General features: G+C 41.2%; 1 protein-coding gene across 2 annotated transcripts; it reads right to left on the bottom strand.

Moving 5' to 3' along the window:
• Positions 1 to 234: 234 nt before the first annotated feature.
• Positions 235 to 22521, bottom strand: porb (P450 (cytochrome) oxidoreductase b). Of its 2 annotated transcripts, none has more exons than XM_071925192.2 (16): positions 22495 to 22521; positions 19596 to 19786; positions 14358 to 14406; positions 13185 to 13313; positions 12465 to 12617; positions 10816 to 10940; positions 9802 to 9891; positions 8064 to 8162; positions 7596 to 7712; positions 7083 to 7201; positions 6143 to 6324; positions 5510 to 5659; positions 4816 to 5083; positions 3080 to 3225; positions 2703 to 2788; positions 235 to 2270 (listed from the first exon to the last, which is right to left on the bottom strand). In XM_071925192.2, the coding sequence occupies exons 2-16, from the start codon at positions 19772 to 19774 to the stop codon at positions 2126 to 2128; spliced, it is 2037 nt and encodes a 678-aa protein (XP_071781293.2). In that variant the 5' UTR covers positions 19775 to 19786; positions 22495 to 22521; the 3' UTR covers positions 235 to 2125. The 2 variants fall into 2 exon arrangements, with proteins under 2 accessions (XP_071781293.2, XP_071781301.2); XM_071925200.2 differs by having other exon boundaries at positions 19596 to 19783; positions 22495 to 22503.
• Between the last annotated feature and the right edge of the window lie 754 nt (positions 22522 to 23275).

Raw genomic sequence — 23275 nt, 5'->3', positions numbered from 1 at the left:
TAAACCACAAGAAAGGCTACTCACTCCATTCACTTTCAGTGTTGTAACAATTTCCATTAAGATTAATATTCTTCATTACAAGCCACTAAATCCATAGTAAATAGGCAATAATCCTAGAGCGCTTCACATTCAGAAAGCACAAAAATGTTTTCCTCATTAAATGTAACCTTATTGTTTCATTTTTGGAAAAAAAAAAAGATGTCTCAACCTGACAAATTATTCAAATTTTATTCATTTCAAAAAAATGCATGCCTTGATACAATCAAATAATTACATCATAAAATGGAATGACAGACAGAAAGTATAAAGACTGGATAAAGTATCTGAGATGAATTGTTTTTCTATCCAGCTTTCAGAAGAAAAAAGCCCTACAAAGACAGTGAAGCGTCGGGGTCTTAATGCAAACCTAATACATAAGGCAGTGTTAAAAAGGCACAGGCTGCATTTTAATTGGTTTGCTGAGTGGAAAGTTTATGAACTCTCAAAACAATTCAGATTCACATGAAATTGAGATGTGCATTAATAGACAGAGACCTTAGGAAAAAATTAGAACATTTTGATATGGTTGGGCAATGAGAAGATTATCTTCTCCAATGCATATTTGATTGGTCAAAGTAAAAACCATACAGATAACAATGCCAAACAGAAGTGGCTGTCAAAACTTGAGTGTTAGGTTCATATGATAAACCCATTTCATCATCTTCTGTTGTCAGATGCATATAAAATAAACAGTCAATAAGATTTCAAGTCTACCTTTTCCATTGTTTGTACATTTTACAAATATTACAGGATACCTACAAATTCATTTTAATCAAAGTGTTTAAAAGGCAGGCTTATGGAAAATAAGATCAAATAATCACATCTTGCCCATAACTGAGCTTTACCATTGCATTACTTTTTGTGCCTCTCAAAAGGTTACTGGAGCTGATTAAACTGAACAGCAACTTATGCATAAAAGGCAAAATCCCTTGTCAAAATACAAAGGTAAATAAACATTGTACCTACATTACCATTTTCATACACCAAACAAGCTTTTCTTCTCTGTTGTTTTGTAAAAGTTGTCTAAACAGTTAATGCATTTTAATGCATCTTAAATACACTTTCAAGCTACTGCTAGATCAACCCGAGAGAAGAAACTAGAATAATGCCAGCTCCCTGTCATGTCCAAGGCTTTCTCTGAATGTTCGTGCTACACACCGCCTGCAGTAGGAATACACAACACCTATCAATGCATTAATCTAAATATATAATGCAACGTTATCACCTGCTGTGGCGTCTGGTGTTTTCCTACAATTCGTCAATTTTAATGGCATTCTGCGGGTATGAACTTCCAAATGTCTTTAGATGGCATGAGCTTTTCCCAGACAGCCGAACCCTTCATTTGCACAGTGGAATTACAGTATGTACAACCACAGGATGGGATTAGTGAGTCCTTTTCCAACAAAAGAGACACAATTTCCACTCAGAGTCATAGACTGTGGTCTCAGATATTGCACAGCCAAACTCTGGTGACTCATCAATATTACATATTATAAGTGTATAAAAGAAATGAAATCTGAATTGAGGATGACCATTTCATTGTTGCATTTGTGTCTTCTTGAGTTTCTACTTTGAAGGAAGCATCCATGACTGATTAAGGAATTTCAAACCAACACTCCCAACTGTAATCCCAGAGAGCCCACGGTGCAGTCAAACACCCACTGAGATTAATCAGTTCATTTAGATCAGGGATTCTTGAACTTTTCCAGGCCCTGGGATCCAGACTGTGTAAATGTAGTCTGGCCTTGGGACCGAGGCTCAATAAAATATAGTAGTAGCACTAGTATTAAGTGTGGACCCCACAGAAAAGAGGCTGGTGGCCTATTTTGGGTTCTGATACATAGTCTACATAGTTTAAGAAAACAATGATTTAAATGCTAATGGGGTCATTATTAAAACCTGTTGAGGTAGGGCTTGACAGAAAGCCTCACGATCCTCTGCTTCTTGTAGCTCTCAAGGACCAGGATGAGTAAGAACAACTGTTTAATGCTTTTGTATTCAGTCCTGATAAAACAAGACACACAGTAATAATAATAAAAAAAATTAAAACAACCACTTGAGTGGGTGAGGTTGCGTTTGAGGTTCTTTAACTCCAGACATCCTGTGAGTAGCGTCCCTTGGTCATCAGTTTCTTGATGTAATCAGTGGCCTGGGTGCGCGTCATGCTTCCCAGTTCCTCTGCAATCTCATAGAAGGCCGTCTGCACATCCTTGGCCATGTTTCTTGCATCCCTAAACCAGGAAGAGGAGTTCAATTAGATGTTTGGATCTAATTTATTTACTGGTTTTAATTGTCATGCCTTATATTCCAGACAAAGACAATGCTTGGTTGAAACTAGGGTTAGACCAATATGTCAGTGTGCCAATCCATCGGGGGATACTGGCCATTTATCCAAAAAAACAAAAAACAAAAAAAAGGGTCAGAATGGTCAAATAAAGATGTTTAAAACTTGCACAAAATATCAGCTATCAGCAGCTTCAATCCATAAATATTGGCATCAGCCTTCAAAAACCCAAATCTGTCAAACCCTAGTTGAAACATTCCACGAAATAAACTAATGAGTGTGTGTCTTTTTCTTTTTTTAACACAAGACAATTTAATGTGATGTTAATCAGAATCTTCTCTACGTTCAGGCTACTTATTTATTATTCCAATATAATTACCCGCATATGTAGATGTGAGCGTTTTCTGCATGGATGAGCTTCCAGAGTTCCTCTTTGTTCTTCCTCAGGAGATGCTGCACGTACACCTTCATTTTGGAGAAAACATTGTATTATATGCAGTAACGTTTTACGTGGCACACACACAATATATAATTGTTAAATGATTCATTGTGCGACTTCTGACCCCTGCAATCTCCACCTGCTTTTGCTGCGATATAAAATGCATTCTGGGGATGTGTGTGGTGGAACCAAGTATCTAATGGCAACACTCAATGGCCCTGCACTCTAAGGTACAAAAGTGTATCTCAATCACTACTGTAATCGGCTTCTGGCTTTAATTGTAAGGGATGCTAACAGCAGTAGGTAGACAGCCATACCTTATGCTCCTGGTCTCTGGAGAAAGCAACGCTAAGCTGCGTTAGAGCTCCATTCCTCTCCGCCTCCTCCAGCTCCTCCTGGTAAAGGTAATCCTCGTTCTTACGCCTGCAGCCAAAATACATCACCGTCTCCCCAACCTCCTTTCCTGTACAAGGAACCCCAAACAAAAACATTGCTTATCTTACTTGCTCTTGATTATTGCATTTAGGCATTTCAGTCGGTTGTTTCTGAAAATATAATAAATCATGGCAAAAGAAGTTTTAGAATAGAAAGAAATTTAGACAAAGGCTTGCACACAATGAAGACACACACAAGACATCAGTCTGATGATCAATCGATGATCTGGGATGTTGGGACATATGGCAACACTAGTAAATATACTGTATATCTCAACACTAGTCACAAATAAAGAAATAAATCCATAAATAAACACAATTCGCAAAAATAAATAAAACCATCCTTCATGACAAACAAGGAAACCATGAGGACCGTGGTCAAATCTGTCAGACTTCCAGTGACTGATTACTGGAGTTATTTGTGCTGTGACATGGTAGCCTAATTCTTAATTTAACCTAATTCCATAGGGACAGACAGTAGGGTTGTCGCGGTGGGCGGTGTTACCGGTGGCATTCGGTTTTGGAGTCCACACCGGTGGCATTAGCCCCACACCGGGAATGCCGTTATTTTGTATTTTGTAAAATAAAAGCACATATTCAGAGCTTCCATGTTCAAGTTAGGCTACAAAAGGATAAATGGACATACTAACAACATACTGATCACTAAATCTGATCACTAATATGACAGATTAGGATGAATAGGATTAATTATTTGTCCTTACCTAGTGACAGCAATGTGTCCAGTACAATCCAATGGTAGCCTATGGGGATGATCACACCGAGAAGCGTCGCTAGAAACGCGTCGCCACCAAAACCATTGTTTTCCTATGGCACGGCGCGCCTGGCGCGTGCTCTTCTTTTGCGACACGCGTCGCGTTTTTCTGGCGGTTTTTAGGCGCACATAAAAGTTGAAATAGTCTCAACTTTTCAGCGCAAGGCGCGGAGTCGCACCGCTCGTCAATGTCACATTAGGGCCAGGCAACCAATCAAATCAAGCAGAAGGCGGGCTTTCCTTCCTGTTTTGATGCGATTTGATGTGGTGGGAACGGTGGGACAGAGGAAAACACAGATGAAAAGCTGATATTAGCGGTCTTTAACCCGGTCGCACGCGCAGCCCTGCTCCACAGGCCATCAAGCTGTTTTGCCCGACGCAGTCTGCCTAGGCGTTTTTGAAGCGGATGCGCCTGTAGCGACGCTTCTCGGTGTGATCGCCCCTTAAAGAAGGGCAATATGCCAGAATCTGCACTACACTCACATTAACTACCTGAGTGTTGAGCAGTGTTATAAATCGCTGATTAAAAAGTGTTACGTTTACAAATGCCGTTAACGTGAGTTTGGAGAGGAATTATAAGTTTCACTTTCATTGTAGTGATGCTGACTTTGATAGCGCTTAGACCCCCTAGTGGCGACAGGCGGTATAACCGGTGTGACCGGTGTTGAGGAGGGAAACGACACCGGTGTCAAAATGACACCACCGTGACAACTCTAACAGACAGTACAAAATGTTTGAAGGTTTTCCCCTTATCTTTCCATCCTCGTGGACACAAGGTGGACATCTGGTTGTCGTAAGGCCAGAAATACAAGAATACATACACCATGTCACAAAATCTCCTTTATACCTTGCTCTTTGAGCCAGCCTCTCTCCTGGATGAAGCCCATGAAGGGAGCGATTCCCGTCCCAGGGCCAATCATGATGACTGGGTTGGTGGCCTTGAAGGGCAGGCGGAACTGGGACTTGCGGATGTACATGGGAACGGTGGACTTGTGGCCATTGTCAGTGACCAGTTTATTCTTCAGCCAGTTGGTGGCTACTCCCTTGTTGATGCGGCCAGTCTTGGTCTCATACTCCACCACCACGGCACAGATGTGGATGCTGTTGGGGTGAACCTACAAAAGACAACAGACTTGTTGATACTGGAGACACGGAATAAACCACTTCCTAACCCACATCCCAAGATCAATATTTTGCATATGTCATTGCTGAATTTCTGTCATTTTGCCTTAGATGTTCATTTTATTGTATGGCTTTGTCATTAACACTTGAATTACCCCCATTATGGATCAATTAAGTATAACAAACCCAACAAGCAGATTTTTGTTGGCCAGGTCTATTTTGCAGAAGTGAATTTTACAAAACATACTGCATTTAGGATAAGGTCATTAAGGCAAGTTATGAGTATTTTGTTAAAAATTATTATGTTAAGTAAAAACCAAACTATACAAAATACTGTCTGTAAAATGTGATGTGAGTATAATTGAGAAGATATGTCTTGATTTTTTCTCTACCCTTCTTGGGTGATGAAGTTGAATTACCTTAGAGGAGGAGGCGATGGAGTAGTAGCGGGCCTGGAGGCGAGGCAGCAGCTCACACAGGTGGTCAATGGGAGGCTTCAAAGAAGGCAGATCCTCCAAGATGGCCAAGATGTTTCTACTGGTGTCCAACACCCAACTCTGATACAGCGCCTGTGGAGAGGAATGACAATAACATTAAATATAATAGATGGAAATTAGTGAACAGCCGAAAATCAACAGGCCTCTAAAAACGTGCATGGTGTATGCAGACCAGGTGCAACCACTTAGTTTTGCGCCCCGTAGTTCCATCTCAGATTTCTCCCCAACCATTGAATTTAACAGGCCATCGTTTTACAGGCCCAAAGTAAAGAAACTGTCCAAGAAGTTTCTCCAAACAGCTTGTGCAGCATAATCCAAGTGTTTTGTAGAGAAACAATTGCAGTGTGGGTCCAAAAGTGTATGCTTTGTTTTCTGAGCTGTAAAAAGATGGCCCAATTAACTGAAACTACAGAGGCTAACTCGGCTCGCTGTGTGTTTGATGATCCTACGAACTTCAATGTAGTTTCAACTGACATGGTGGAGAGTAGATAGACTGAATTTTCATTTTGGGGTGAACTATTGCTTTAATAGCACCACCAATGACCCGTTACAGACCTTGCCCTCAGGGGAGGAGGAGGCCATCTTGCGCATATTCTCCTGGTCTTTGGGTTCAGAAGCATACTGCGCCAGCTCGTAGAGGACGTTGGTGCGAGGAGGGTGTGTGATGTCCAGGTAGTGAGTAAGGGCCGTGCGATAGGTGGTGGGGCAAGGGAAAGGGTGCTTCTTATTAGACTCCTCTGAAAAACAAATAGCAGTTTTTTCAGTTTCCATCATTGTCTTTCACTAATACTTTTATTTCATGGTCAGCTGTTGGCCATAATTGTTATAAATGTAAAAAAAAAAAAAGTAGAAGACAAAAAGCATGCACATGTATATCAGGGGCTACTCACAAAAAAAATCTTTAAATTAAAAGGTATGTGCTATGTGCACAATTTTATTTTTTCCTCTAATAAAGTCAAATAATAATGCACTTGTAATAATAATGGACTGTGCATATAGTAAGTGGGGTATTTTTTTAAATTGGCAGCATTTTATTGACATTTCAGTTAGAGAGCTCAATATCTTGTTCAGGGAGTAAACTAATGAGATTAGCATGGACTAACTTGAAACTGCAACATAATGCAAATATAACATACAGCTATTTACAAAAGGGTTACCTCCTCAGCATATTGTTTTCAAGTCCATCATTATTTCAACTATTCTATGGTAAGAAATGTTCTTAAACATGAACAGGAGCTGCCTTAGTTCTCACTTGTGTAATATCAAAGTTCACTAAGTACACCTGATGACTGTCAAGGCCAAAGTGAACTAATTAATGACGCAAGTCATCAACACTTTATATTACAGCAATAATACGTAATTGCTATACAAAGATCTACTTCATGCATAATGACTAAGCTGATTTTGTAAGACAAACACATTAATGAACATGCCGTGAGATGGTTTGAGGGACAAACTAGTAAAGTCAAGGTGCTGTGGGCGTTCAGTGCCGTACCGTCAAGGTTGTTGAGAGAGATAACTGTATCAAGGTCCACTCCAAGGATTTGTCCCAGCTTGTTCACCAACGCTGAGTCATTTATGGGGAAAACAGCAACATGGTCTCCTGACTCGTATCTGAAATCACAGAATTTGATATAGATTTGGACATGGACCTGTAGTGACACAGTCTAAGAACGGGACTACTGATCCAGAATGTGGGTTACTAGTCACTGGCTCAGGATTGGCATGAAGTTATGGGCTTATACCGCCACAGTAGAGTGTTTTCTTATTTAGAAACGTGAATTGCCAAGTACAGTTTAACTGTTTGCATTTGCAGCACCACCTCCCCTTTTCTGTATGTTCCATAAGCAATTCATAAAAGTACACCTCTGTGCAATAGATACCACCTGCTCTAGTCAGAGAGTATATTTGGACTAACTAATATACAGGCTTAGAAATAGGCAAACACTCTACTGCGACATTCTCAGCACCAATCCACCACCAACCGGGTGCCTCTGTCCAGTCTTACCTGATTTTGGAGCCGGTTATATCTAGTTCAAGGTGCATAAGATGCCTATCTCCACTTTTGTTGAGTTTGCGATTGACAGTAACTGGGGCCAGGAAGGGGTTCTTGGAATCAAAAGGCCTGTAAATAAAAGAGGATAATTTAACTGCAAATAAGAGTCACAAAAGAGATGTGTAGCCGTATTATATTAGCCTATACAAGGACTAGGATCCAGTGACCTGAAATGTTTTAGCTATTCTCTGTAACAAGATTACATTTGAAAATCACTCATCAAGCAGTTGATTACTCTGTCACTTCGTACTCTTTTGTTTCCCACCTCCACTAGGGGGCGGAAAGCTTCACTGTTAGAAAACAACCTTTGTTAACCTTTGAAGCTGGTTGGAAAACTAGGTGAAATGTTGCGTGCAATGACTGAGCAGATTGAGCTGCGATAATAAATGAGTGCTGGTGAACTGATTCTCTGGTTCTTACGGCTTTTGGGTCTCAAAGCTCTTCAGACGGCCAATCTCTCCCGAGTACACTTTGCTCATGCTGATGTCAGGGTGCTCCTTCAACTCGTACTGGCGGATGCTGTGTGAGAAAATGGCTTGCAGTCAACTTCTTCATACAATGTACACATACAGAGTAAATCAATCAATCCATGGACTTTTCTCCTTTTTATGTCTTTCAGCTGAGGCACTGCCTTTAAATATTGTTCACCTTTATTCATTTTTATTTAGGATGATGGCACATGAAGATTAGGAACATGCCCATGGGACATTCATTGAATAAAAACAATAAAATATATTTATAATAATACATCACATAAAATATAGTTACTACAAAATAAAAAACTTTAGCCTATGAGAAACCACTGAAATGTTTTTTTTTAATATCAAAAATCTTACATCAAAAGATGATTTTCTTATTGTCGACTGTTTTTTACTCAACTCAAACAACAAGCCATTGCTTAGTGCATTGAAACTTTGCCCCAACACTTGTTACGGCCACATCTGCATCACATACCAACTGAATGTTCTTTGAATGTCGCCTTTTTCCATTTCTAAAAATTTGTTTTTGTGTACTTGTGGTCACACGGGTGGGGGCAATAGCACCAATGATGTTTGGAAAGCAACATGATAGAATGTCCTTGATCATGCATCTTTGCAATCCTCATTTCAGCATCTGGAAGATATATTCTTTGGTGTGTCTGCTCAATACCATTAAGAGCTGAGACAGAGGTTTTAAATATTCCCACAACATCCCTGGATACCGTGTCCCACTGATGCAGCACCTGATGCCAAGATGGAAAGGGTGCATGTTCCCTGGAGTAACACGAGAGAAATGTTGTCTGTACGATCAGGCTCTGCAAACCAGTTGCACCGCTCCATGATTGAGGCCCTATCCGTGTGCACACATTGGACGCACTGGGAGTCTGTTCAGTTCAGCACATTTAAATGAGTTCTCACCACTCTCCATGTGCCCTGGTAGTGCCCTCTCCTCTTGATCCCATTAAAAATTGAGCACATCCATTTCAATACTAGTAAATGCTTTAAATACCATTCCAATGATTCAGAGACCCATCAACAGCAATCCACAGTCTAATTAGTTTTCTTCAAATTTTTGAAAAGCTAATTAATGTCCTATTTTATGTCTATTTATTGGTACGCCGATTTCTTGTTTTACATCATGAGTACAAGACATACTGGGAGTGCAAGACATATTGCAGGGATTTGGGAATGTAAGGCAAGGAGCATATAAATGGACTGAAGTCAAAGTCAGAATCTGAGTGGGGCCCATGCATAAAAAACAATTTAACCCACTGTGTGACAGTCTGAATCTGTCATTCATCGTATCATCATTTAGCCTATGGGACATACCTCACCCATCTGGCACCCAGGCAAACTAAAACAAACCACATTTACAAATACTATTTGACCATGGCTTGGATACATGACACTTTGTGTTAATGTCTATGTATGCCTTCCCTGTCATCCTCCCTTTAATCTTCCCTTGAGTATTCAACATGCAATAAAGAGGAAATTATGTTGAAGAGAGCTGGTAAGAAGTAAGAAGCGAACAGAAGTTGGAAAAAAAATGTTGGGAGGTAAAAAGGAGTTGAAAGAAGACAAAAGTGTAATGAGAGCAAATATAAATAGTGAAAAATAATTAAAATCTAAATGATAAAAAGAATATTTAAAAAATAATAGCAAAATGGCTATGAACAAACCTTGATTCATCTCCTAAAGCTTCCACTCCAAAGTGCTCACAGACGGCTGGCCAGAACTGCTCTCTCCATGAAACAAAGTCCTCTTCCAGACTGAAAGACATCGGGCCAGTCAGATAAGAAAGCCATTTGATTTAACTTTTGTTTAACAAAATGAAAAATCTTATTTGCAATGGAAAACAGGCACATTTTAAACAAAGACAGATCTCAAGCAAAATCACTCACGATGTTCAAAGCTCTTTTCTATAAAGTGTTCGATTAGTGGGCGGCCCTGTGTTGCATACTAACAGTCAACTCAGTTTCAGGTCAATCCATTCAGGAAAATGATTTTCTAAAAATAAAAATTAAAAAAAAAACACTGGAAATCTTTTGTCATAAAGGTTTTTAAATGTAAACTATAAACACAAGAAGTTGAAAATTAAGGCTCTATTATTAATATTATTATTATTACTGTGACTGCATGTTTTTGACTCCATTTCTCTCTCCTCACTTTACTATTTCCACTGTAATGTTGGAAAAAACAAAACAAAACACCCTCATAAAATACAGAAGAATGGACAGCCCACCCTCCTTTTGAAAATAAAAAGGGTCATGAAAGTGGGATATCCTGGTCCCTCAGCAGGTTAGGCTGCATGCCATGTGCTTACACCATCACTGGTTTGGGTCCAGGTCATGGGCTTTGTGTTGCATCCCCCCCCCTCCCCACCGTTTCTTTCCTGTCACTGTGTGCCATCTGTGTGCTGTGTACTGAAGCAGAACTAGCAACTTATTAAAAACAACATTAAATTAGTACATGCCAGTTTGCTATCTTGCCTTAGTTCCTAGAAATTCCTAGGGCAATTCCTGTATCTCACTATGCTTGGTTGCTCTCACTTTGACAGTGTGGTCTTCGGTACACTATACCACTTGCTTGACTGATTGAAAACAAAAAAAATCTAATAGAAGTAAACACCTCTATGGCCAGGGAAAAAAGGTAGTCGTCATATTGTTCTTGGGTCGGAGGAACACGCCACTTACTTGCCATCATCATCTCCCAAGCCAAGGTCGAAGATGCGCTTGGCCCCTAGTTCTTCCAGCCTTTTGTCGACATATTTCCCCATTGCATTGTAGTGTTCATATGTCTTGTTGCCCAAGGCGAATACCTACAGACAGAACAGAGCACAGACAGAACATCTTTAACCAGTTTAAACACACAAGACTGCTGGCAAGAAGTGGACTGTCACAAACACACACACACATACACTTAGTTTACATGCAGACTAGTACGACCACATTATCAACCCAGCTGGAATGAAACCGTCATCACGTAGCCTTAGTTTAATTGCCTTCATCATGTGGCAGAAAGTATCAGTCACTCTGACGTTTCAGTCAGATTGGGGTCTAAGGTTATTCTAGTCTGGCTGAAGTACATGATGTAGTCTTGTTAATCAATTATTAAAGTGGACGTAAATATGATTATGGAATGTGTTGTCTTGCATACTGTATCTGCTACAGAAGTTTGACTACTTTTCAGTTGCAGGGTGAATAGATAATCCAAGTTGCTGTTGGCATGCAATTTATTGTTCTCCCACAACTGAAAAAAACGCTTAAAGAACAATTTCTTACAAATGGTCTTACAACTCTCAAAAATCTCTCATTGGCTGTAATTACTGTAGTCAATTCCAGTACAGAACAGACAGACGAGGATATGAAACAGGAGGAAGGACGTGACTGTGCCAGAGAATCCGGCTTCATTTCCCACAGTCAAGTTCTTCACTCAGATGAGGCCTGGGGCGCTGCACACCAACAATGGCAAACAAGAAAAGACAGAACGCACACACACACACAAACAGGCTAGGCATGACAACACACAAAGCCTTTTCTTTCATGATGCACACAAAGCCCAGCGCAGCCCATGCTAGCATAGCTCATTTCACCCCTGCACACAAGCACCCCCCCTTCCAAATACTGTATGTCAATGTCAAGACTGAAATGTGGCAGACATGCAAAGTGACATAGCGTGACTGATAAAGCAAGTAGCTACAGAGGAGGAACAACAGCAAATAATTAAATTACAACCTACAACCTATATAACCCAGTACAGCCTAGCATTCACATTTCCATTTCACTTTACCTCTAGAAAAAGCCTGAGGGAAATATTTTGCGTTTTTAAACACTATGAATGAGTCTTCCTTGGCCATTATACAGGTGGGAAGTAGAACAGAGAAAAATAAAGTGAACATATGAACATTTCCATAAATTCTCAAAAAACTCATGCAAGGCATATATTCATAAAGTGTCTAATAATAAGAGGGCTGATCTTGGATCAGTGGTGCACTCTCACATTTTAACTTTACTCTGACTTAAGAGCAGTCGTACTGTATGCAGCACTGCTCAAACACACACAGTTACGGAATGCATATATCTAAAGTGAAATTATGCATAGAACATCTTGTGCTATCTCTTTGTAATGTAGGTGAGGTCATGTTGTGCTTATATCACAGGCATCTTTATGCAACGTACAACTCTGAAAGCTGGCAATGTGTCTATGCACCAATGTCACCACGACAAACTCCTGTATATTTACTGTACTTGGCATTCAAACAATTCTCAGCTGAGCACTCATATCAACTTAAGACTTTAAGAATACAGGCCTCGAAAACTTCATTATGAGCAGAAAGACTCACAGTGTAGTTTAGTCCAGAGAGATCCTCGTCATCGTTCTCCTGCAGCCAGTCATAGAAGTCCTGGGCGTTATCTGTGGGGTCTCCCTCACCGTAGGTGGCCATGCAGAATATGGCTAGGGAGTTGTTAATCTCAGACAGACGGGCCAGCTCACCCTGGAGCATGAGACATCAACGTACAAGAGAATGAGCATCGAAGATATAATAATATATTCCTTGTATTCTGGCCTAAATAGGAAAGCTCCCTCGCACCTTCAGCTAGACCAAAATGTAGCCGTTAGGCTTTTGACTAGATCAAGTAGAAGAGAGCATATGACTCCCATTTGATCAAATTTACATTGGCTGTCTGTGTTGGCTGGCTGTTTTAGAATTGATTTCAAGATTTTACAGTCAATATACATCAAGCTCTCACTGTACATGCTTATAAGTCACTGCTCAAAACTCATTGTTATAACCTATAAACTATTAATTGTATTTTGTCTATTATTGGAATATTCAACACAACTGCCACTGAAATGTTTAGTGAACATGGTAACGCATCGACTTTCTCTGCCTCAAGCACTGCAGCGATACTTTTTTCCATGACAACATCACCAAACATTCTCTGGCAGCTATATTAAGAGTACCATCCAAATGACCATACAAGAATGTTTATTTGAATGGGAAGGCCCTCTATCCGTTTCAGTTCTGTGGTTTAAATGTTGTTCCATCAATGTAAATTACCATGTCATATTCCTCTGGGTCGGCAGCCATTCCTTTCATGCCATAGCGCTGAGCGTCTTTGGACAGTCTATTGGCAAATTCTTCCCCTGTGCCCGTCTGGGAGCCGTAGAACACAATGATGTTCTTGCCCTGGTAAAGATTGAAACACAAGCATTTACATAGTACATGCCTACAATGTGCTCAAAATTTGTAACCATTTTTTTTTAACCAGACATGTCTCCCATGTCTTGAAACTGTTTCATGAACCTGGGACAAAGTACAATGAATGTAAAATATCTGAAATAGAGGCGTCATTGGTAAAATTTGTTTTTTTTCCTTCTGAATTTCTGAATTCCTGAAATGTTGCATTTGGAGATACAACAGTTCTGCATGGAACTGGCAGAGGAAATCATTAACAGCGCCCAGGCTCCATAATGTCACAAGATATGGGGCAAAACTTTGGTTAAGCACACTGCAATCCCACCTCCCTTCAGAGGAAAAATGGAGAAAAAAAACCTATCATAGCTTTATCTAATGTTAGTGATATCCCTTGTCTTTACATCAATGAACAGCTACATACAGCTGTACATCAGTTTGTGGCAATCATTCAATTGTTTATCCATGCCAACTGTATTCCCATAACAATTCATAACAAACAAAAACAGCAACAAAATTAAATAACATCGGGAGCCAAACTTTTTTTTGCCACCCTCATGATATCTGAATTATTTGTTGCAGAACCACAAGAGCTCATTCAAAACCAAAGTCATTTCTCAAGGCCGGCTTGAAACGGAGGTTAGCATTTTGTCTGTATCTTCTAACCTATGGGCACTAGTCGTTGTCAAAAGAACATTTTGTGCAGCCAGGGAGTATATCAATCTGAAAATGGCTACAAAAAAAGCTTTTCAAAAGAAGGTAAACTAGGCACTTCGACAGGCATTGGAAAAAACAACCTCAAGGATGATGAGCACCTGGTGAAGGCCGGTATGGGCCACAACGCCAAGGTTGTTTGCCTCAATAACTGTCTATTTTATCTGCAAGTCAAAGTGTCTGGTATCCCTCTTGAAAATCAGCTCTTAACCCTTAGAGCCGAAGAGAGACGATTCAGAATAACAGCTAAAGCATTTATCTATGCTTTTGAAAGATAGTGACCTTAATGCAATGTTACTATCATGCAATGCTACAGCCACTCACCGTTTTCTTCATTTTCTCAATGAAACTAGTCTCTCTTGTAGTGGGTGCTCTGGAAGAAAGAAAGACAAATATTTGACTCACAAAATTTAATGACTCAAGTATTAGCCTAAAAACACAGACAAAATTTGGCTTTTACCAAGTCAGTGTGATTAAAACTAAGCCAAACACAGCAGTGATAACACTGTGTTCGCCAAACTTCAAATATGGGAAATATCCTTTATATAAATCAAAATGATAAACCATGTAATTTCCTTTCTAGAGAGAATAGGTTCATCAGAAGTCTAAGAGGTTCTTCACATGCAGTCAGAAAACATTCACACTTCAAGTGAAGGGGCGGCAGAGTTGAGAGATGAGGCAGAAGTACTCTTTAGTGTCCATCAAGTAAACAATAGCTAGTGGCCATCGGGGTGCTGGAAGTGCAGGGCAAGGCCAGAAAGAGCAATAAAAAAAAGTATTTACTCCACAAGCACTTTAAGTTTAGTTAGAAAGTAGGAAGGCTAGGAGAGAGAGACAGTCGAGGGGAGACTCATGAGACAAGAGCAGATGGAAGTGGAGGTACACATGGTTCAATAAGCTGGGGTATTTAACCACTCTATGGGTATGAGGCTCCCATCCAAACAAGAGAGTAGACCGTGGATGGGTTTCTGAAAATGAACATCTAAATAAACTCTTGAGCAATGTGTGTGACGTCTTAAATTATTTGTTTCACCCCTCCTAGTTTTGTGCTTGTGACAGTAGATAGTAGCATAGCAGTGGCTCAGCAGCCATACACGCATTAGTCATAATAAGCCTATGTGAACAGTGCACAAACATTACCCAATCATGACAGAATCATCAAATTGCAAATTCATATAACACACAAGAGAGTCAGGCGGTGGATAGGATCATCATTGTGGCTTACACCTCATGATAATTTTAAAGGCTTGATTCAGTTTCATCCAGGAAGTAATTAATGGATGGGGGACAGATCAAAACAACAAATGCAAACGCACTGTTAGGAAACGGGTCGCAGGACACAACATCTTATTATCACACCAAATAAAAGGCAATGCCGCTGCTGATGCATTTAGCATCAAAGGTCTGAGTGGACAGCTGCTATTCTGTCTGCACAGAAAAAGGAACAAATAGGCAGCAAATAAGCCTGGCAGATAGATTATGTCAGAGAGAAATGTGTTTTTACATAAGCAGTATCCAAAAGCATAAGGCTGCAGTGAAATGTAGGCTAGAGAGAGTACATTAATTCCAACCCCCTTGCTTTCTCTCACCCTCTCTGCTAAAATATACATATTACACAACAATATGACCTATGCCAATGCCATATAATATATTGAACTGTTCTCATTCCAACCTGGAACCCAAATTGGCTTAATTTGTTTCTAGACTTTACTTCACCACGTGCCTATATGAAGTATGAAGTGGATTTGAGAGCATCCATTTCTTTTTTGTCTCTCATGTCCATTTAGTCAAACAATTTACAACATGAGGACTCCTTCCAGAGAGCAGCAGTGTGCACAGAGTGCAGACATGTGGGATCCGTGCTGAACAAACCATAAAAAGCGGCCCCCGTGGTTAATATGGATCGCACTCACAAGAGCAGTGTAAATTCCTGATAGAAATTTGAAACAAGGCTTTGCCCCCAAGCTCCAGCATTCCATTAAGACTTAACAGAGTCTGCCTGAACTGTTATCAGCTCTGCCTGTCTGTCTCACTGCCACTCAACAAGGAGGATTTTGTTTGCATCATTAGGAACAACCAGGCTGCCAGAGTTCACCAAAAAAAACTGTAACACCAAACCACAGTTACATTAGTTTGAATAACTATATACATCAGATTTTTCCACAACAGGAGAGCTCATGACTGTGTATTTTTAATTATCGATAACAGAATTTCACATCCATCCAGGAGCTAAACCTTTTCAACCAAGGACACTCAGTCTTGCCCTGGGACCCAGGTGCATTCAAACTCCTGTCATGCCACAATAAGGGACATGTGATCCATTTTGGGTCCTGACTCATTGTTTAAAGACCCCAATGAAATGGAAATCAAAGCTCATGCCATGATAATTTACTTTGAGTAAAAAGAAATGTGGATGGAAGTGTGCTAGCCATGACAAACAATGGCAACTGATTGCAGTGTTTGAGGAACTGGCAATAAAAAAAACCCCCAAGAAGAAATAATGAAATTGTGTTTGTAGTCAAACAAATTTTATCACCATACTTGCCATAATCTAGTGTATGTTTTCTAAAACCATTACCTTGCTAATCTGTAGAAACAAACAAATAGCACGCTGTGTCCATCTTACCATGGAAATGAGCCACCAAGATGCCACTGAAAAAGTTACATTTCCAAGTGCAGAGTGCATTATTAAAACTTCACAGCAGGATTACAGGAGGGGTGGTGAGAAATATACAAAAAAAAAAAATCACTTGATGGGGTTTTTAAGAGATAGTAAAACAGTCAAATGGTTTTCTACTGACCTCTCAGCAGCATCTCTCCTGTCCTCTGGCAGGGAGAAGACGCAGCCCATGGCATGCAGCCCTGTAGCTCACCACTGCCACTAGCACCACTGGCTAGGCCACACCGGGAACCGCCACGCTCAAAATCAAGAGCAGGAAGACAACACTCCACAACCACAGGAGGAAAAATAAACCAGTCCAGAGAGGCACCACGACACTCCGAGGGTTTTAAACCGCTGCCTGCCGTCACCTGAGAGCCTCCGGCACGATCTCAACTCTGCCTTTTCCTGTGCCCCTCTCTGAAGCCAGCAGCGTCTGTTCCTCACACAGAGAGAACTCCGCCGCACACACACTCACACACACACACACACAGCACAGCAGTCTACAAGCCCTGTCAATGTCTGGCAACCGCTGAGGACACAATGGTGGGAAACTGACTTTCCCATAAAATCTAGCCGAGCTGCAGACCCACACTTTTGACTCACACAAACACACACTGAAACACTCAAGGGCTGAAAATGCCTTCCTCCTCATCCCCGCCCCTTTTCCTCTCCAATCTGAAAGGTGTTAGGAACACGAAAAAGTCTACACGATCCATTCTACGAAGTTGGCAAGTTATCAGAGCAACTCCTCCGTGGACCACTGAAGGGGGAAGAGCTGTGAATGGTAGTTTTTCTGAAGTGTCCCCCACCCCCATCCCGCTGGAGGAGAGAGGGGAATGTCATTACTATGGCAACCTCATTTATCATAAAAGGATTCCATTTGTGACATGGTCCTACTCCAATGGCAGAGCAGCTTAGCTTGCACACAGAAAAAACAGGGGGGGAGTGGGGGAAAAGAAGAACGAGAAAAAAAAAAAAAAAAAAGTAACTCGGGGCAAAGAAAGGGCTGCTTGTCTTTTGCCTCAACTTTCCACCTTTGGAGAGGACTCACAAAAGAAGCTTGGCTAGCCCTCCTCACTTGCTCTCCAGGGAACTTTCGGAATGGGTTCGGGGCCAAAAACAAAAGCACAGGAAAGACATGGAAGACTACGCCCCCTTCATAACAGTTAGGTAACCATTGCTCCCATTAAGGGGAGGGGAGTCCAGCTCGGCGCTTGTGTCGTTATACATTCCCTTCCTGTATTCCCGCCCTCCACAGACAAACACTCTTCCCACAGCTGAACATGTTCTCCCCGAGTCCTTCCCCCTCTAGCCGATCTGTTTTCACACACATGGTCAGGATCTCCCTCGCGCAGACCGAGTTCAGCCTCCAGCCCTCCCAACACTGTCTCCATTCACGCAGCCACGCAAGCCCCCCCCCCCACCAGCCACTCAGCGTTCGCGACTGTTCCCGGCCCATGGCTGTGTTGTGGTCGGGGAGGGACTAAAATGTGGCCAGTAGAAGTAGAGTCCACTGAACACGAGCAAAGCCTCCATCACTCCACTGATAAGATAAGTGATGATGAGGGGAGGGAGCAGGGGAAGGAGGGCTCGCAGGCGTGACACCAAGAAACAGAGATCAGATAAGTATTTGAGAGAGAGAGAGACTGCGTACGAGAGCAGAAAAAGAGAGGCAGAGAGAAAACAAAGGTCGCTCCTAGTGGAACATTTACAAAAGCCTTAAGCCATGCACTCTCACACACTTGCCTCAAGGGTTTGTTTGTTTTACTCGGCATTTGCCTTTTAAATGCATGCAGGGCAGATAACCAATTCTATTTGGAGGGAGTATTTGTTTCCAACTGCTCTTATGTAAAAAGGCACCTGCGGATTAGTGGACTATGGTACACCTAGCCTTGTCACTCTTCTATGCTGTCTAATAAAGCAAAAATGTCCAAAAAAATAAGGATTGAAAAACAAACAGCCCTAACAACTCTAGCTAAACCAGAATATTCCTTCACGGTGGCGGATGGAAACACCCCTACCAGTTGCAGAATAACATTGCTTATGTAACTCCAAAATGGCCTATTCTACAGTGTACACACACCACAGTATGTATATTAACAAGGTGTAACCGGATCATAAAGGGACAACAGTGTATGACTATACTTTCCATTTAAAATGATAAGACAAAATGCACATGTTTTGTCTCAGTCTTGTGGATTTTAAAACACCAATCCCAGTCCCTGGTGTATACACACGTGTGGTTTACTAAAAGCTTTAAAAGGCTTGGCAGGGGAGATACTTCAGAGCTTGGTCCAATAAAAGTGCATGTAATCTTTGCCAGGTGTAGCTGATAAGGAGGACAACCACAGCTAATGTGAATGTAATTGCCTAGACATGATGTCACATCACTTCTGTCCCCACGTTAGTGATGTGACACGATGTCACATCACTAACGTGGGGACAGAAGCTCTGTGGAGGAGCATGATTTCACGATTTCAGAATCCTAAATCTGCTGTGCATGAAAGTCGATGCAGTGCTTTCTCAGGAGATTTGTTTAACAAAAGCTATTGGTGTCATGACCTATTACTTAATAAATAGGGGGTGTTAGGGACATGACAAGGAGGCAAAAGAAATGGCTTAGGTCAGGGTGCCACAGGGGTCAGGGTATTACACTCCAATAGTGACAAGTCGACCTACAAAAATACAAAATACTTTGTATCTTTTTCTTGCATAAGGCATCTAAAGGGCTTCGACTTGTGTGTTCACCCTGCTGGAGGTTCTGAATGAATTCCAGCAGCATTTGTTTTTGCTCCTGATGGTTGTAGTGAGCTTTGAGTTTCAAACCCCATTCAAGAATTAATGCCACCCTGCCTGGTGGCATTACTGCCAAAGCCTTTTAAAACCTGATGGATACTCACGGTGTGTCGAGCTTCTTGAATTCGGGGATGGGCTCGGGCTTCTTGCGGGACATGAACCAATAAATGAGAAGGCCGACAATGAGGGAGAAGAGGAAGAGGTCTAGGTTGCTGAAGAGAGGTTCCTCTTCGTCCGCCATGGGCTCGGGTTGGGTGGTGGTCTCAGCTTCCATGTCCGCCATGGTTACACGCTACTAGGGAAGGAAAGGGAGTAGAGTTAGCAGACCAGTCTCCTATGCGAAAAAGCAAACCCTTTAGGGTATATGATGAAAGGCTTTCTTATACTGACTATTGCCTGTTCTACACATTCTATGTCATAAATGTGTTTACTGTAATGTAAGCTGTAGGGAGACAGAGTTGTAATGATACCTGGAGGTGGGGGATGGACATGTCCATTTGAAGTTCTGTTCTTCAAATACTATATTGTTTTTACTTTGAGCGGAAACAATCCCAACAACTCTGACATGGTATGGCAATTAAAATGTTAAATTTAGAAAATTGAGGGACAAAAAACTGGTTATGCTGCTACACAAGATGGTATTATTACTAACAGATGTGAACAATATTGTACTAGTTATACCATACAATAATAATAATGGGCTTTTGTCCAAGCATTATAAGACACTTGGCTCAGCAGGCTATAATGGGGTATCCGACTGTTTTCAATACACGAGGAATCTCTTGTAAAGCATTCATACCATCTCCAAGGTTGCCATGACATCTCCTTCAAACCAAGAGGGCCTTCGCCACACACACACACAGCACAAAGCTCTTTTCAAGCAAGTATGCTGCAGCAGCTCTTTTCACACAATGCTCGAGAGAACTTCATGTTCTAAGCTCTCAGGTTACAATCTGGTTACAAAAGCAGAAACTAGTTATCAGGTTTTCTCTGATCCAATAAGCTGACTAGTCCACATTTTGATAACAGTTTGAATGACATCTTTTTGGTTAGGGTTAGCCTAAGCCAAATTTAGAGAACTATAGATATGTACATACATAACAATGCGTTGGCACCACCGTAAGTACTGGCTTGCTAGTGACTCACTTTTGTATTAAGCAAACTACTTAAACTGCTGCATGGTGACTTCAGGTTTCGGTGTGCTAACTCCAGCAGGTACTGTAGTCAGTGGCCAGCTATCTGCATCCCTGACTGAAGCCTTGTAACACTTTGTCACATGAAAACCTAGTATCTTCAAAATAAAACTTTTCAGCAATTCAGAAAAAAAACACTATTTCATTGATGTTTTGCGGAATCACGCAGTGGACTTAAGATGGGTTATTCAAGCATTTTAAAATCAAGTCAGAAAAATGAAAACCAACAAACCTGGAATTTAAAGGTTTTCACATGACAGCAGGAATAGGGGGCCCTGTCTTACTGACCGACAGCTGGTTTCTTGTGTTACAATCCCAGGTCCCTAACTGGTCTGTTAAAGCAGCACCACAGAGAAAAATGAGCCTCACTCGCCGAGTGTCTCGTGTTGCAACATGGTATCCATGCCAACTGCTTTGCTTGGTGATCTCCCAACAGGGTTCATCAGCAGCCCAGGCTGAAAAAACAACTGTCTCACTCACGTTTCTAGTCTGTTAGCATTATGTGGGCAATTAGGAGTAACACAGGGAATTTTTACAAGTTTTACCTGAGATTAGACCTGGGTAAAATTGAATAGTTTCTTTATTGCTGGTTTGATAGAGTGGCATTTGACAGCTTTGGGGAAAACATGAGGAGTTCTCTTTATCTTTTCAAGTGACCACCTTTGAGAACATCTGATAAATCAAGTTCACCTCCAATATTTTAAAAACTTAAGCCACGTTCAATTTTTTTTGCCCCGTCTGGCCAGGGAAGAAATGATTATTTAGTAATTTACAACACTTGTTTCTCTACCATTTCTTCAAGCTATTATGAAATGCTTTTAAGGGAAATGAGAAAATCCATTCAACCAGAGATTGCACAGTCAGGTGGTGTCTCTTCGACAAAAGAGTAAAGCCATACACATTCACTAAATTGGTATGGCATAAATACAAACAAGCCATAACAGCCCTCTATATTCAAGTGTATGCCTTTGGCCCACATCATATGAGGCTGAAGTCAGCTGACAGTTTTGCCAAATGAAAGCGCCTTTAACAGCTTCTGCTAGTGATGGTTTCACAGCACACATGCTGTTTGGTCGAGGGAACAGATACTGGAGTTAACAATTTAACTCTTCAGCATAAAACAATGAATTGTGTGACGGATAGTTACAGTCAGCTCTAGTGCTGTAAAGGAGTTCAGTCCAGGTTCAGTCCCAAGGTGAGACGGAATTTATTAGGTCGCTGGAAAAGTTCAAGAGTCGGTTCATACACCATAGTCTTCATTGTCAAACCAAAACTTCAACATAACTTAGCGTTATTCTATTATGTACATAAAATGGGTCTGTGGCAACAGGCACAAAGCTGAATAAGTCACGACGCGGTCCGTTATATGTTTTTTAACGAGGAAAATGAAGCTAACGTTAGTGTGAATGGGTAATGTTTTAACAGTAGGGCCCTGACTATTCCCTGGACCGGTGACCGGGACAACACTGGCTGAAATGATACTAACGTTACAACAGTTATTTCACTAACACGGTAACGTTATCTAAACCCGATTACGGACAAAGTATTGAAATCTATAAACGTTTAAGAACAGTAAACTGGCCCCAAAACTGAGGTGATTGCTACAGTTTGCGTAACACCAGTCTTAGCACTTCTTTCTGGCTAATGTTGGAGAAGGCTAAGTTAATGAAAAGCTCAACTTTTTCGCAATATATTAGAGTTTGAGTTTGCCGTGTGAGTGTGTTATCGCTCCCCTGTAAATCCTGCGGATTGCCACAAACCACAAGTCGATGTAAAACAAATAACGAGGTAACTTTTGGCCATTGCTTACCTTCGCTTCTCCTCTGTCAGGCTCACTGTGCACAATGCGGAAGGAAACTTTACGCCATGCAGGACCAAACCAACTCGGCCCTGGTAGAGGGGGGTGGGCCGTTTGATTTTCAAGGCCAAATACATTCAAACAAGATACGATTTCTTCCTTCGAGGAATTGCAGAAGTATATTTTGAGAGAAACAATTGTGTTTAAATCAACTGTCGAAAAGGAAGCACGCTCATGTTTCGTTTTTATGGACAGGTTTCTCGACATGGACTAATTTAAAAAGGCATTACCTAATGTCGCTTTGCACATGTAACATGCTACAATAAATCACTGCTGAAGTGCAGCAGGCCAGGGGTCAGGGTTATGTAATCCAGCTAACAGAACAGACTGTGTGTGTGTGTGTGTGTGTGTGTGTGTGTGTGTGTGTGTGTGTGTGTGTGTGTGTGTGTGCGTGTGCGTGCGTGCGTGCGTGTGTGTGCGTGTGTATCCCTGGCAGATAAGTTAACTGTAGTTTCACTCATTAATGATATCCTCCTCGACTGAAAAGGGTGTTTATGCTCATAGTGCCAAGGACACATGGTAGATAGCCAAATTACTCGTGAGTTTGTGTGTGTCTGTCTGTCTGTCTGCATACTCAGCTTTTTTATGAACAATTTAGTTTGCATTTGGTATTTTCAGACTGAGAGAAGAGATAGTCCAACACATAACATGAGATGAGATGAGATGAGCTTTATTTATGCCAGAGGGAAACTCAGGAGTCACGCCTCAAATAAATCAGAGAAACACTCCCTCA

The sequence above is a fragment of the Centroberyx gerrardi genome, chromosome 6, assembly GCF_048128805.1.
Source record: "Centroberyx gerrardi isolate f3 chromosome 6, fCenGer3.hap1.cur.20231027, whole genome shotgun sequence".
NCBI lineage: Eukaryota > Metazoa > Chordata > Actinopteri > Beryciformes > Berycidae > Centroberyx > Centroberyx gerrardi.
This window is presented reverse-complemented; position numbering and strand designations above follow the sequence as displayed.

What these genes read in the sequence shown, in the direction of transcription:
- porb (XM_071925192.2), bottom strand. Translation starts at nt 19,774, where the DNA reads ATGGCGGACATGGAAGCTGAGACCACCACCCAACCCGAGCCCATGGCG. An exon ending in TTCAAGAAGCTCGACACACC is followed by an intron (nt 14,407 to 19,595) that starts GTGAGTATCCAT and finishes TCTTTCTTCCAG; the next exon opens with AGCACCCACTACAAGAGAGA. An exon ending in CCTCCTCCCCTGAGGGCAAG is followed by an intron (nt 5,660 to 6,142) that starts GTCTGTAACGGG and finishes TCCTCTCCACAG; the next exon opens with GCGCTGTATCAGAGTTGGGT.